General features: G+C 57.2%; 5 protein-coding genes across 5 annotated transcripts; 2 read left to right on the forward strand and 3 right to left on the reverse strand.

Moving 5' to 3' along the window:
• Positions 1–59: 59 nt before the first annotated feature.
• On the forward strand, positions 60–4,824 carry PHSY_001450 (predicted ATPase; the record flags this gene model as incomplete). Its single annotated transcript, XM_012332080.1, has 3 exons — positions 60–167; positions 829–4,439; positions 4,674–4,824. 3 exons carry the CDS (start codon positions 60–62, stop codon positions 4,822–4,824), a joined length of 3,870 nt encoding a protein of 1,289 aa, XP_012187470.1.
• A 436-nt stretch (positions 4,825–5,260) lies between these two features.
• Positions 5,261–7,000, reverse strand: PHSY_001451 (homoserine O-acetyltransferase; the record flags this gene model as incomplete). The annotated part of the gene is made up of 1 exon (XM_012332081.1): positions 5,261–7,000. The coding sequence occupies one exon, from the start codon at positions 6,998–7,000 to the stop codon at positions 5,261–5,263; it is 1,740 nt and encodes a 579-aa protein (XP_012187471.1).
• A 416-nt stretch (positions 7,001–7,416) lies between these two features.
• On the forward strand, positions 7,417–8,184 carry PHSY_001452 (hypothetical protein; the record flags this gene model as incomplete). Its single annotated transcript, XM_012332082.1, has 1 exon — positions 7,417–8,184. One exon carries the CDS (start codon positions 7,417–7,419, stop codon positions 8,182–8,184), a length of 768 nt encoding a protein of 255 aa, XP_012187472.1.
• Positions 8,185–8,264: 80 nt separating this feature from the next.
• Positions 8,265–10,631, reverse strand: PHSY_001453 (hypothetical protein; the record flags this gene model as incomplete). Its single annotated transcript, XM_012332083.1, has 1 exon — positions 8,265–10,631. The coding sequence occupies one exon, from the start codon at positions 10,629–10,631 to the stop codon at positions 8,265–8,267; it is 2,367 nt and encodes a 788-aa protein (XP_012187473.1).
• A 407-nt stretch (positions 10,632–11,038) lies between these two features.
• PHSY_001454 (hypothetical protein) lies at positions 11,039–13,221 on the reverse strand (the record flags this gene model as incomplete). Its single annotated transcript, XM_012332084.1, has 2 exons — positions 11,039–11,213; positions 13,034–13,221. 2 exons carry the CDS (start codon positions 13,219–13,221, stop codon positions 11,039–11,041), a joined length of 363 nt encoding a protein of 120 aa, XP_012187474.1.
• Positions 13,222–13,280: the final 59 nt, after the last annotated feature.

The raw sequence follows: 13,280 nt of genomic DNA on the forward strand, positions 1-13,280 counted from the left end.
CATAGCAGCGGCTGGCTAGTGACCATCGATATCAGATTCTGAAAGTCAGAGTGTGGGCGATGCGTACCGACCATGTCCAGGTGGAACAGCCCTACAGCTGTCGAAGATGCCACTTCCTGGCAAAATGCCATCAATCAGAGCGCATCATCAGTAAAAGCTCTTTACGCGTGCGTCTTGAGAACGCTTCCCCTTTATCTTCAATTATGAGGACAGCCTTTCAAGATGACTGCTCTTATGCGTCTCCACACAGAACTCAGCCTTTTTTCTTCCGAAAAGACGCGCTGGGCAGGCCGCTTTCCTGCGAGACCAACACCTGCTTGTTGGGTCAGCGCGTCTCTGACCATTTTTCGCACTTTCTGCAACGCGAGCAGAGCGTGCAGCGAAGGCGCACTCTTGCCTTTTGCTGCAGGCGGCTCGAGCTTTGGATTAGCCTCTTGACACTTCACTCTTGCCATCTTGCCACTGATGAAACGTGTCTCTCTCCCTCTCTACCGCTCATCGCCATCTCATCTATATCAGCGACGCCGACAAAGGCATCTGCAGCTCCCTTTCTTTATCCATACTGGTATACCGTCGTGAAGCACGCCAGGCATGGTCGACAACCCCTCCACCTGAAGCAACATTCCAGCAACGACCGCTATCGCTCCTCTTCTACGATAACCACCCATCACAGCACCTGAACTTTGCACACCAACTCAAGCAAGCCGGCCATGCGGCTGTGAACTCGCAGACATGACCCTCAAGTCTCGACGCTCATCTGTGCTTCCATCCTCATCCTCCTTGCTTCGAGCTTCACAGGATCAGGACTTTGACCCTTTCTCTTCACAGCACTCATCGCAGCGTCGCTTACGAGACGCTACAGGCTCAGTCTCTCGTCCCTCTGCATCCTCATCGTCGCAGATACGCCCACCTCGTAGAGCGCTTGCGGAAGAGACCAACTCGCAGCCTACCGCCGCCATGAAGCGTTCCAGATCGCAGGCGGAGCTGTCCCAGCGCCGAGGGCTCAAGAGATCTCCTTCCGCATCGGCGGAGTTCCCCTCGCCTTCTCCCGCGCAACCGACACCTAGCACCAGCAACGGCCGAGCCAACGGTGTCAATGGTGCGTCGAACGGTCCGCGTCGTTCCGAACGCGATGTGTCCGGATCTCCTTCCAAGCGCAGACGTGCCACCGCAGCAGATTCAGCAACGGTCAATGGTATGTCACCGCGTCGTAGACGCTTCACAACGCGTATGCTTGGCTCGGACGACGAAGACGAAGATGATCAAGCAGCAGCAGACGATACGGAGCTGATGGATGCTCCTCCTGAGAGTCTCGTCCCTGCCGACTCGGAGCCCGCCACAGGTGCGGAACAAGACATCCGCAAACGACGCTCTCCAGACAACTACCTTCCTGGATCCATTCGTCGCATCGCTCTCTCCAACTTCCTCACGTACGACTTGGTCGAGTTCCGCGTCGGTCCCTACCTCAATCTCATCTGCGGTCCCAATGGTACCGGCAAGAGCAGTATCGCCTGCGCCATTGCTCTGGGCCTCGGAGGCCACCCGAGTCTGCTCGGTCGTGCCTCGAACCTCGGCTCGTTCGTCAAGCGTGGCGAAACAGATGGCTGGATCGAGATCGAGCTGCAGGCGTGGCCCGGCTCTTCCAACCCCGTGGTTCGACGTACCATCACCACCTCGAGCAACAAAAGCGATTGGTACGTCGACGGTCGCAGCACCACAAAGACTGACGTCCTCGCCATGGTCTCCGAGTTCAACATCGACGTCGCCAACCTATGTTCTTTTTTGCCGCAAGACAAAGTGCACGAGTTTGCAAAGATGACCGATGCGAAGCGTCTCGTCGAGACCGAAAAGGCGGTCGGCGGAGCAAGGCTGGTTCGATGGCACGACAAGCTGACCGAGCACGGCAAAGCGGCAGCTGAGATCGCGAGCCGTCTCAAGGCGAGGCAAGAGGAGAAGGCGCATCTCGAGCAACGCAATCAGGCGCTGCAGGTCGACGTGCAGCGTTTCGAGGAGCGGCAGGAGATTGAGCGGCGTATCGAGAGGTTGGAGGTCATGATCGCCATGGCTGATTACAACCGAACCAAGCGTAGCGTCACCGAGCTGCTCGAGGATCGCGAGAGGAAGCGTCAAGATCTCATCGACGCCAGAAATCAGAGCGAACCCATCCAGCAGAAGCGCAAGGACCTCGACGACAAGACGGCGAAGCTCGGACTCGAGCTCAAGCGGCTCGAAAGCGTCTACGTCAGCGACGAGAGGAAGCGCCGGCAGCTGGTCACTCAGGTCGAAGATGCTGGGAAAGAGATCGAGGCAAAGTTGACCGAGGTCGGAACGCTGACGCGCAAGGATCAAGATCGTGCACGACGAGTGCTGGAATTGCGGAAAGAGATCGCGGACCGATCCGCACAGCTCGGGCCCGAGCCTGGTGTGCAAGACACGGCCGAGATCGAGGCCGACATGCGCAGCAAGAGGGACAAGCTCGGCGACTGCCATACGCGACGCGGCGACATCAAACGCCAGATCCAGGACGTCAACTTCGAGAGCCAGAATCTCGACAAGGGCCTGCACACGTATCGCCAGCAGCTGGCGCAGCTCGACAACGTACCGCAGCAGCGGCTCGAGAAGATCCGCGCTGCGGACGAAAACGTCTACAAAGCCGTCGTTTGGCTGCGCGAAAACCAACACAAGTTCCGCAAGACGGTGCACGAACCCGTGCTGCTCGAGATCTCGCTCAAGGACCAGCGCTACGCTGCCGCTGTCGAGTCGTGCATTCCGTTTGCGGTGCAGAAGTCTTTCGTGTGCCAGACGCGAGAGGACTACGATCTGTTCACGAGCGAGCTGATCGACCGGATGAAGCTGCGCATCACAGTCGCCGAGGTGGAGGGCATCACGCTCGATAGCATGAAGCCGGACGTGCCGCGCGAAGAGCTGGCGAACCTCGGGTTCGAAGCGTACATTATCGACATGATTGAAGGACCTCACGATGTGTTGGTGCACCTGTGCCGGCAGTCTCACCTGCACCGATTGCCGGTGACTCTGAATCCGAATGTGGATGTGGAGAGGATCGAGCAATCCGAGCGATTCAGGAGGTTTATCGCTGGTGGCGAGAATTTCACCATCAACGTCTCTCGCTACGGCAACGATGCTCGGCAGACGGTTTCGAGGCGGATCGTACAGCCGAGGAGTCTGGTCAACTCGGTCGACCGAGAAAGGCAACGATCGCTTTCGACGCAGATCCAACAGCTCACGGACCAGAAAAAGGTGCTCGAGGGCAAGACGCTCCAGCTGCTCAAAGAGGACAAATCGATCCAGACGGAGATCGGCAAGCTCGAGCAGCAGATCGACGACCTGAAGTCGGCGAAACGCGACTGCGTCGGAGCGCAGCGTTCGTGGGAGCGGGAATCCGCGTTGATCGAGAACCGACGTCGCGAGCTGCGGGATAAAGAACGCGAGCCGTCTGCGGAGGAGAAGCGAGCGCGGTTGATGAAGGAGATCCGCAAGATGGCGACGCGCCGCGCACAGAGGACGGAGGATCTGTGTGCGCAGACGGTGCAGATGAGCAAGGTGGCGGATCGGAAGCACGTTGCTTCGCTGAGCAAGTGGCAGTGGGATGCGACGGCGAGTGGGTTGGACAATAGGATCCGGGATCTGCAGGAGACGGAGCGCGAGGTGGCGGCGGTGTTTGAGCAGGCGGTCGCGGCGCACGGGCGGGCGAGGAGGGAGGCGCAGGAGCTGAGGGTCCAGGTGCAGAGGTTGATCGACGAGGCGGGGGATCTGTTGGCCGGGCTGGATCCGGAGGACCAGGCGTTGGAGGACGTGGATCGGTTGAATGCCGAGTTGCGCGCGGAGCAGAGCAAGCTCGAGCTGGCCGAGGGGGTGAGGCCCGAGGTGATCGATCAGTACCGCGATCGGCAGAAGGAGATTGCGGGGTTGACGGGGGATATTTCGGACCTGGTGGAGTTGCAGAGCAAGACGAACGAGAGGATCGCCACGATACGCGGCAAGTGGGAGCCGATGGTGCGCAGGTTGGTGGGGGATGTTTCGCGCGCCTTTTCTCGAGCGTTTGACGATATGGGTTTGGCGGGGGAGCTGAGGATCGTGGAGGATGAGGATTATGAGAAGTGGAAGTTGGAGATCATGGTCAAGTTTCGCAACAAGGAGGAGCTGGCGCCGCTGTCGGCGCAGCACCAGTCGGGGGGTGAGAGGACGTTGTCGACGATCATGTATGTCATGTCGTTGTTGCAGCTGAGTCGATCGCCGTTTACGTTGGTGGATGAGATCAATCAGGGGATGGATGGGACGGCGGAGAGGGTGACGCACAACCATATTGTCGGGTTGACGTGTAGGGGGGAAGCGAGCCAGTACTTTTTGATCACGCCGAAGCTGTTGCCGGATTTGGCGGTGAGAGAGAGGATGAAGGTGTTGCTGGTGTGCAATGGGGCGTACGGGGTGGGGGGGTTGGATTTGGGGAGGGTGATGGAGAGGAAGAGGGGGGGAGCGGGGTGGGGTGCGGTGACGAGGAGGGTGATGGAGGGGGTTTCGTGAATAACTTAGTGAGGCAATAAAAGTTGTTTATGCTTGTCATTGAGGACGATGATGAGGTGTGTGGAAGAGATGGTGATGGGTGTCGACAGAGGTTGCCGGGGTGTGCACGTGTGGTGTCAGCGTCCGTACAGTTTCGCTGATGCCAGAGAATGGATGATGCATTGCTCGCTGTTCCTGCACACGCTACGAATCAACACCGCACTTCGAAAACCAGAACTCAGCACTCGCACATCCACAGAACAGCAGCACGACATGCTGCAGAGACAAGAACTAGAGTTTTAAGGGGGGTATAGAAAGCAATATGCAGTTGGATGCGATAAGAGTGATATTGGAAATACAGTAGTTGTTTTGTTGCAGTTGGATGCGGGATAGCTGAGACAACGGAGGAAATGCAGTTGGATGCGGAAATGTGTAAGTAGGCACAGTTGGATGCGCTGAGTTTTTTACGGGAAAGGGTTTTGCGGTTGGACCTAGTTGCTTTTGGGCGAGTGAATGCGGAGACGTTGAGGTTTGGAAGAGATGGACGAGTGGTAGTTTGGACGGATTGCGACGTATTGGGTTTTGAACATGGCGAGGGTGCAGGTTGGGGGATGCGTTGGCGTGTTCTAGTCGAGGAAGTAACGGTCGAAGGAAGAGCGGTGCAGTTGGGATGCGTTCTGCTCCTTTACGTTCCGACGAGAACTGGAGATGCGGGTTGGTAGCCCGGATGCTGTACATCTTACCACCTAGTCACATCCTCCACCTCGCCAAACACGCTTTCCTTCACCTCGTCCGCTTTCCCTTGTACGACCTCCGACCTCTGCCTCGCATAAATCTCCCCCAACGTGCTCCTCAAAAACTTCCCTACCCCGTCATTGATCTGTTCGAACTCCAACAGGAACCCGTCGTGTCCATCTGTGCTCTTGACGCTCACGAACTCGCTGCCCTCCACGAGCTTGTGGATGAGCACCTGTTCGGGTGGGGCGAACAGGCCGTCGCTCTCGATACTCACGACCAACACGCGCGGTGCAGTGGGTACGCTCGAAGAGAGTCGAGACAGAACGCTGACCAACGCCTGATCTTCTTCCTCAGGAGAGGAAAGGGAGGGAAAACGAGCACGGGCCACGTCGTGGGAATCCATCTTGCGCGTAAGGTGGATGTAGCAGTTGGCGTCGAATCGGTTGACAAACTTGTCGCCCTGGTAGCGGAGGTAGGACTGGGCGGAGAAGATGGTCGGGGCGGTGGAGGGGGAGAATGGTTCGATGAGGCGAGAGGTAGGTGGGGGGAGGGTGATGACTTCGTCGGAGAGTTCGGTGGGTGGATGCGGGGTGGGGGGTACGGGTGGAGTGGTTGCGGTCGGTGAGAGTGAAGGTCCGTTGGATCTGGTGGTGTTTGAAGGAAAGTATCCGCTGCTGGAAGGAGCGTTCCCGTTAGAGGTGGGTGAAGAGTTGCTTCCATAAGGTCTGACGCGCGGGGAGAGGTTTCCTTCGTTGTGCGCTGCAGCGGCGTCTTCTGCGAGAGAGGTTCGTCGGTGATGATCCTGCTGTTTGGACGCTTCCTCTTCTGATTTTGCCGGCAGGCCAGCTGCAGCGGCAGAACCGCCACCTTTGAGCGCTTTGCCAACTCTGCGACCGAAGCGAGACTCGAAACTGTCTCTGCTGCGGTAGGTGAGCAGCGCAGCCATCCTGGCAGCACTGAGACCGTTGCGCGGTGGTTCGGTGGGATGGTAGTAGCCGTGATTGAAGGCGGGGTCGGAGTAGATGGATTGACGTTGAGCTTCGGCCCACGAGATGCACCACGCCGAGTGTCTTGCCGAGGTGGCTAGTGGTACGAGGGCTTGGATGTATCGCTGTTTCGAGTCGGCTTTTCCTGGCCATCTGGTGGGGAATACCAAGGGCCATTCTAGGACTGCCATTCCACCCATGCTGCCGCCTACGACAGCTGCGACGCTTTCCACGCCCAGATACTCCAATACCAACTTTTGAATTCTAACGTCATCCCTCACCGTGGTCGCGGGAAACTCTGGGCCCCACCACCCCTCGCCCTTCCACTTTGCCTTTTCCGCCTTTACCTCCTGCAACTTTCCCTCCCTCACGGCCTCGGCCCAGTCGGTCTCCCCTCCAGCCTGCGTACAACTGCTGGCACTTCCATACGGACTGCCCAACACATTGCAGCACACGACAAAGAACCTCGAGTAATCAAACACCTTGTCCACACCCAACAGCGGGCCCCACCAGTCTTCGACGTCGGCACTGCCCGTCAGCGCGTGACACACGACGAGAGCGTTGTCTTTCGTGTCTGGAGAGAGGGAGCCCCATGTCTTGAATGCGACGGGGACGTTGTGGAGGGTGACGCCGGATTCGAGGGTGAAGCGAGGGAAGAGGAGGTAGCGTTGTCGACCGGCGAGGAGGATGGATTGGGGAGAGGTGGGGCCTGGGATCTCGACGGGTGGCGGAAGGAGGTGATCGTTCTCGGCCATGATGGAAAGGAGCATGAGTGTAGATGGAAGGTGAGAGTGAGGAGAGAAAGATTGGAAGAACGTGGACGCCGACCGACCGACCGACCGACCGACCGGCTACACAAATTTAGAGTGACTCAATCACTGCCGGAGAAAAAAGTCTGTGCGTTGAGGAATCGCTTTTATCGGCGATGCAATTGCGTGAGAAGTGAGAAGCGTACATTGTTAGATTTGACGACGTCGGCTCCCACGTTTTTCGGAATGCGACCGCCCAATTCTGTGTGTTTGTGCGGCTGCCGTTGTGGATGCGGGACACTCACTGATCTGCAACGGTTCACGCCAACACTCTGTTCCGCTCAACGCTCTGCATTCCCACTCCTTGTCCCTCGTTCCGTCCAAACCACCATCTCGTCCAACCATCCATCCGCACTCTCAAAATGTCGCATCCAATCCCCCCATCATCACCCACACTATCCACCACCTCCTCCACAGCCTCGACCACCGCCACCGTCATCGACACCTCTCCCAACCCCAAATCCATCGCGAACCTCTGGAAACAGCTCAAGTACCTCTCCATCGGACTCGTCCTCATGCTCTACTTCCAGGTACCGCAGCACATCTCGGATGCGCTTTCACTAGGTGTGCTGTCGTCGAGTTCGGCCAAGCTGGCGGCGTTGTCGTTGGCGTTGTTGGCGGGGACGGTGTTGATGTTCACCTACGTGATACTGTTGCCGGCGAGAGGCTTTGCGGTGAATTATGTAGAGTGGAGGAGGGATGAGAGATTGGGAAGTGCGATTCCGGTGTTGACAGGGTGTATCATTGTCGGATGGACGGTGTTGTTGATCACGTTGAGTCCCGTAGGCGCACCAGCTCCTCCCGCGGTAGGCGTCAAACAACGTCTCGCCCAAGCAGCCAAGTACACAGGCGTAGATCTCGCTTCCATCCCACACAACCTCTGGACAAGCGAGAAGAGTTGGGACATCCTCTCCTCCAAATCCAGCAGCAAACAGACCGCCGAAAGTCTGCAAAAGTACCTCGCCCAGCTGTCCACCAGAGCCGACGAGTGGAGCGCGCAGAACATCAAGGTCATCGGCTGGACAGGCGCCGTCCTGGGCAGCATAGGAACCTACCTCACCGTGTTCGGCGGTGTAGGCTTGATCGGCTTCATCGCTCCCGACAGACGCACCAAGCACAAAACATTCTAACTGCTAATGCTGTAAAAAACATGATTCGCATGAATTCCATTACTTCGTACAATTACACCATGTGATGAGCTAGCTATAACTTAGGCTCTTCCACCACCGATCGTCACAATCTGCCCTTTCTCCTCCTCCCGTCCTCCACCCCTCGACCTGCTCTGGAAGCTCCTCACGATCCTCTTCCCCACCTTGAGCCCGAAACTATCCTCGACCCTCTCGCCCATCGCTCGTCTCCTCCTCCGCTTCATCCTCTGCCTGAACTGTCGCTCTACAAACTGGAAGATCAGCGCATCGATCGCACCCTGAGCAAAGATGAGCCAGCGACTGAGACTGTGCAGCGCATCGTGCGATCGTCGCACACTAGCCCCTGGGTCGGCCAAGTCGACGCTGAGACGCGCGATACTGATGCTGAACAGCAAACAGTACGCCGCAGGGTAGAGTAGAAGGAGGAGGGAAGCTTGACGGTTGAGCGTCGATCCGATTGCGTCGACGCCATTTTCGTCCGCTGAGGAGGTGGAGGAGGTGCCGGTGGTGATACCGTCCGCGTTGGCGGTGCGATGACGCGAGTGGTGAGGATGCTTCGATTCGCCAGCGGTGACGTTCATCCCCCAGTTCCAGTCATCCCCGAGCTGCTGCTCGAAGGCTTCCTTGCTCGGCATTTCCACCATCACTTCTCCGGGAAGAATCTGCACCGCGCTGGACCTCCTCTCTCCCGCAAACCCACCGCCGCCGCCTCGACGCGCTCGAGCCATATCGTCCTCCCCCATGGCGAGAATGTCCGCCAAGCGCGGATACGCGCGAGCGCCCGACGCCGGCACCGCCTTGTGTCGCAGGTGCTCGATGGGCGGAGAGATCATTTCAAAGTCGCCCGTGTCCTTTCGCGGACGCATGTGCGACGACGGTTCCTCCACATCGCCCGTTGAGCTGTCCGAGGTGTCGCTGGGAGCAGAGTGGTAGCGCGAGTCTCCGGCGGATGCACGTCGCTGCGCCGCTCCACCGAGCCTAGGCGTGGCTGTCGCACCAACATCGACGCTCGAAGCCGCTTCGGCTGTGAACGGTCTCTTCGCCGCCAGAGTCGGGGAAGATCTCGGTGCAAAGGATGCGTTGAGCGGTGCTGCAGAGCCACGCGTCGACATGGTGGCTGCACCGCCCGTGCCGGCGTACGACGAATCCGACGGCGAGGGCGCACTGAGGCTCGAACTGTCGTAGGTGCGCGACGCATTCGCTTTTTCAATGTCCAGATCGCTCGGCAGCGTACGACGTGGCGCCATCGAGTAGTTGGCATCCAGCAGACCGTACGTCGCAGGCTGCGGCGATGCGTCGGTCTGCTTCATGCTGTACGTCAACAGACCCGACAGCCCAGGATCCACGCCATCATCACCCGAGCCCTTGCCACGCGTCGCTCCCGACTCGAGGTTAGCCATCTCGACGCTGCTCTCCTTCTCGCCGAGCGAAGACGAACGTCGGCGGGTGGCCGCGTTGGGGTCGTCCTTGTTGAGCACGGGAGTAATGACGCGACTGCCCGAGGAAGTCTTTCTGCTATGAGCAGCAGCCGACGAGGCGCCCGAGGGAGAGTGAGTCTTGACCGTGGGACTCGCATCGTCAGCAGACGCACCGAGCGTGTCGTTGAAACCCATGGATGTGGTCAAGTTGTGATCATGTTGCGACATGCGTCGGAGCGTGTCGCCAGGCTTGGATTGAACGGCAGCCTGGGACCTGTGACGGCTCTGTCCTTGGCTAAGCGAGTTGGATGTGTGTGCCTTCTTGAAGAGGTTGGTCCTTCGAAGGAAGAAGAAGAGGTGGGTGTAGAGGCAGAGAATGACGATGAACACGATGGCTCGCGGCACAAACTGGAAGATACTCGAAAAGTAGAAACCAGTGGTGAGAGCGCAGTAGCCGCCTCGGAAACCGAAGCCGCCGAAACCAAAGGGGATGGCATCGATGACAAAGGAGATGACCCAGAAGGAGGGCCAGAGCCACTGTACGCGCCTCTCGACGGTCAAGGTGAAGGAGGACAAGGGATGAACCAAGATCATGTAGGTGACGATGGCGATGGACAAGTTCCAGAGGTGCTGCGAGAAGATGGAGCTGATTAGGATATATCCTAGAAAGGTGCAGGCGCCGTCTTCGCGCACCAGGTTGATTTTTGCGATGAGGCAGGCGGTGGTGATGATGATGGCGATGGACGTGACGAGGTCGCTGGTGGCGAGGCCGAGGATGAGGACGTGGCGGAGTTTGCGGCTCTTCTTGTTGAAGATGTAGGGCAGGATGATGGCAAGAGCGCCGACAAAGGAGACGCAGCAGATGGCCATGTCGATGTTGTTGCCGACGGTGCCGACGCTCTCGCGTTGGAAAGTGTCGGTGGTGTTTGTGTCGTTGTTGATGCGCACGGAAGGATCCTGGATGTGGGATTGCCACCATGGGTGGACTTGGTAGAGAGAGTCCGCACTCATCGTGGCTGTGCGGGTCTCGTCGGGAGACGCGAAAGCAGGAAGTGGCGAAGGAGGAGGAGGAGTGGGCAGTTGTCAAGTCTAGACGAAGGATTGTGAACGAGTGCTACAAAGGGCAACGCTGCTGCTGCTGCTGCATTGGCCGTGTGACTTGGTTGGCCGATGGAAAGGAAAAGGAAATCACGGAAAAGGCCGTGTGATGGGTAGCGCCATCTATTGGGAGGCTGATGTATGTGGATGCGTGGATCAAGAAGACCGTAGGAAGCGAGCTGGCAGAACCGGTGGCACCAAAGAGAAGGAGCGCTAGGTGGCGGTGTTAAATGGTGATGGTGATAGTGGCAGTCACAGTGGCGGCGGAGGGTCGGATGCACACTGGGGTTGGGGAGATCGTCTTCGTCGGTGTCGTCGTGTCAGACGATGTCTACGACGTCGAAGCAGCGGATGGTATAGGTCGATGATGATGACGAGAAAGAGGGAAACGGAGCAATGGTAGCACAGAGGAGGCGAACACCGGCGACGGCGGCGACCGACAGCACCCGCTCAGGCACACCGACACTCATTCCCAAACGCAGCAGCACAGCGCGACTGAGAGAAAAAGCGCAGACGGCGAGAAAGCAGCCAAACAATTGGAAACCGCCAAATCACCGGACACCGACAGTCAGCAAGGCACTACACCACTGTCCCAAAAATCACACCCTCGGTCTCGGCGGCTGGAACGCGACAGCAGCAGCGACATTGAACGGGAAAAAAAAAAGAAAATCAACAAGAACAATGTGATGGCGGATATACGCAAATTAAGGCACGACAGCACTATTCCTCACTCTCTCTCACTCTCTCTTCCTCCCACTCTCTCCCACTCTTTCTTTCTCTTTCGCTGTCACTCGGCTTGACTGTGTAAATTGGCTTTGGGATGGATCTTGTCATGTCAACCTAGAATTCACACACCGCCCACAGCTTTCATGGGCCTTGTCGCTTGTCTGTCGTCCACTGCATCCCGCCGCTATTATTCGTATTATTGCTGCCTACCAAATCGGAATCCGATCGGTACATAGGCTTGCCTACAAAGTGGCGCACCTCCCCATCACATGGTCCCATCTGCATCCCTCGCTCCAACTCCCTTCAGCAAGATCATATCGCATATCCTTGCCGGATCGATGGTTTGCTTCCTTTGATGGCTTTCATTGCCTATACCATCGCCGCACAGCGGCTGAGCATGCAAGCATCTCCTTCATCATGGGGATGGCAGCGCGCCATCAGCAGGTGAACGCGTGTCAAGATGCAGGTACATGTTTTTTTTCTTTTTAGAAAAAAATGGGATTTTTGATTGGCACTCTCTGCTGCGCTTGTGCAGATGTTGAATTGAGCGGCGCGTGTGCCTGGCGCTCTCTCTGCGGTTGTTTCACTACCAAACGCCGCTCCTGCATTTCTGTCTTGTTTGCCGCCCTCCCATCAACACAGCTGCCTGAGCAAGGTTTGAGCATCATCATCCTTTGCCGCTGTCGACCTTTGCGTTCTAAACCCATGTCAAGTTGATTCTTACGTATTCAACCGAGACAACCAGACAAAACAGAAGACTCGACGTCGTTGATGGGGAAGGGCAGTTCGGGTGAAAAACTGGTTTGCGGTCACGAGAGAGCCGATGTCGGTCAGCACGGCTGCATGAAGTGTGTGCGCGTGTGTGTGTTGGAAATTGAACCTCTATCCCCGCCGGCTGGTCGCTGTCGATCAGAAATTCAGTGTAGCGTCTAGACCCTCCTCTCCTCCCGCTCTACCATCCACTCTCCAGAGATCAATCTGTCTGTCAACACTTGATAACACATCCGAAGGAGCCCTTGATTCCCGAGGTGAACCATTCGTCGATAGGCAGAGTGAACTTAGAGTGGTCTTAGCTGAGGGCAACTTGCTGTGACTGCTAGCCTAGACCGGTGTGTGTTCGGAGCGGAGTTTGTGTCTTTTTTTGCTAGCGACTGCGTAGTCGACTTGAAAAAATGCCAAAAAAAATGAATCAATTTGTGCGTTTAATGATCGTCAGGGTGAAAAAAGAATTGAGTTCTACACTGTGTCTCCCATCCGGAGTGATGACTATGGGAATTAATTGGCGATCCGCACAACCAACGAGCACGGGTGTCATGAAGAAACAGTCCGTGAGAATCGACAAGAGAGCCATCCATCCGACAACGTCGAGACCTACCGAAATTAGACGGAGCTGGCTTGTCGTGCTGCGAGGACACAACCCAGTGCATACACCGGCATGCATCATTGCCCACGTCAAAAAGAAAAGCCATCCGCCACCCACGCAACAACTTGCATCCTCTCCTTGTTCCACCCTTCGAATCACCTGTTCTACTTGCCGTCCGACTTGTATCCAAAACCTCAAAAGGGTCATACAAGCATGACAGACAGACCTGACTTTTGGCCGGAACGTGTTCTTACCTCGTCGCCTCCGACAACAGAGAGACTGCTCCTTGCATGTGTGGTTGATCGTCTTACTCTCTCTCTCTCGTCTCTCTGATTTGCTGGTGGAGCGAATTTGAAAAAGCGTGGGAAAAAGACTCCCGCACGTGGCGCACGACAGCGAGAGGGTGCCGAACATTTTCGCGCGTACACAAAGATGGCCCGGCCCGGATTGTGAACCCCCCCCCCCCCCCCCCC

This window comes from Pseudozyma hubeiensis (assembly GCF_000403515.1).
Source record: "Pseudozyma hubeiensis SY62 DNA, scaffold: PHS15, whole genome shotgun sequence".
NCBI classification, from domain to species: Eukaryota; Fungi; Basidiomycota; class Ustilaginomycetes; order Ustilaginales; family Ustilaginaceae; genus Pseudozyma; species Pseudozyma hubeiensis.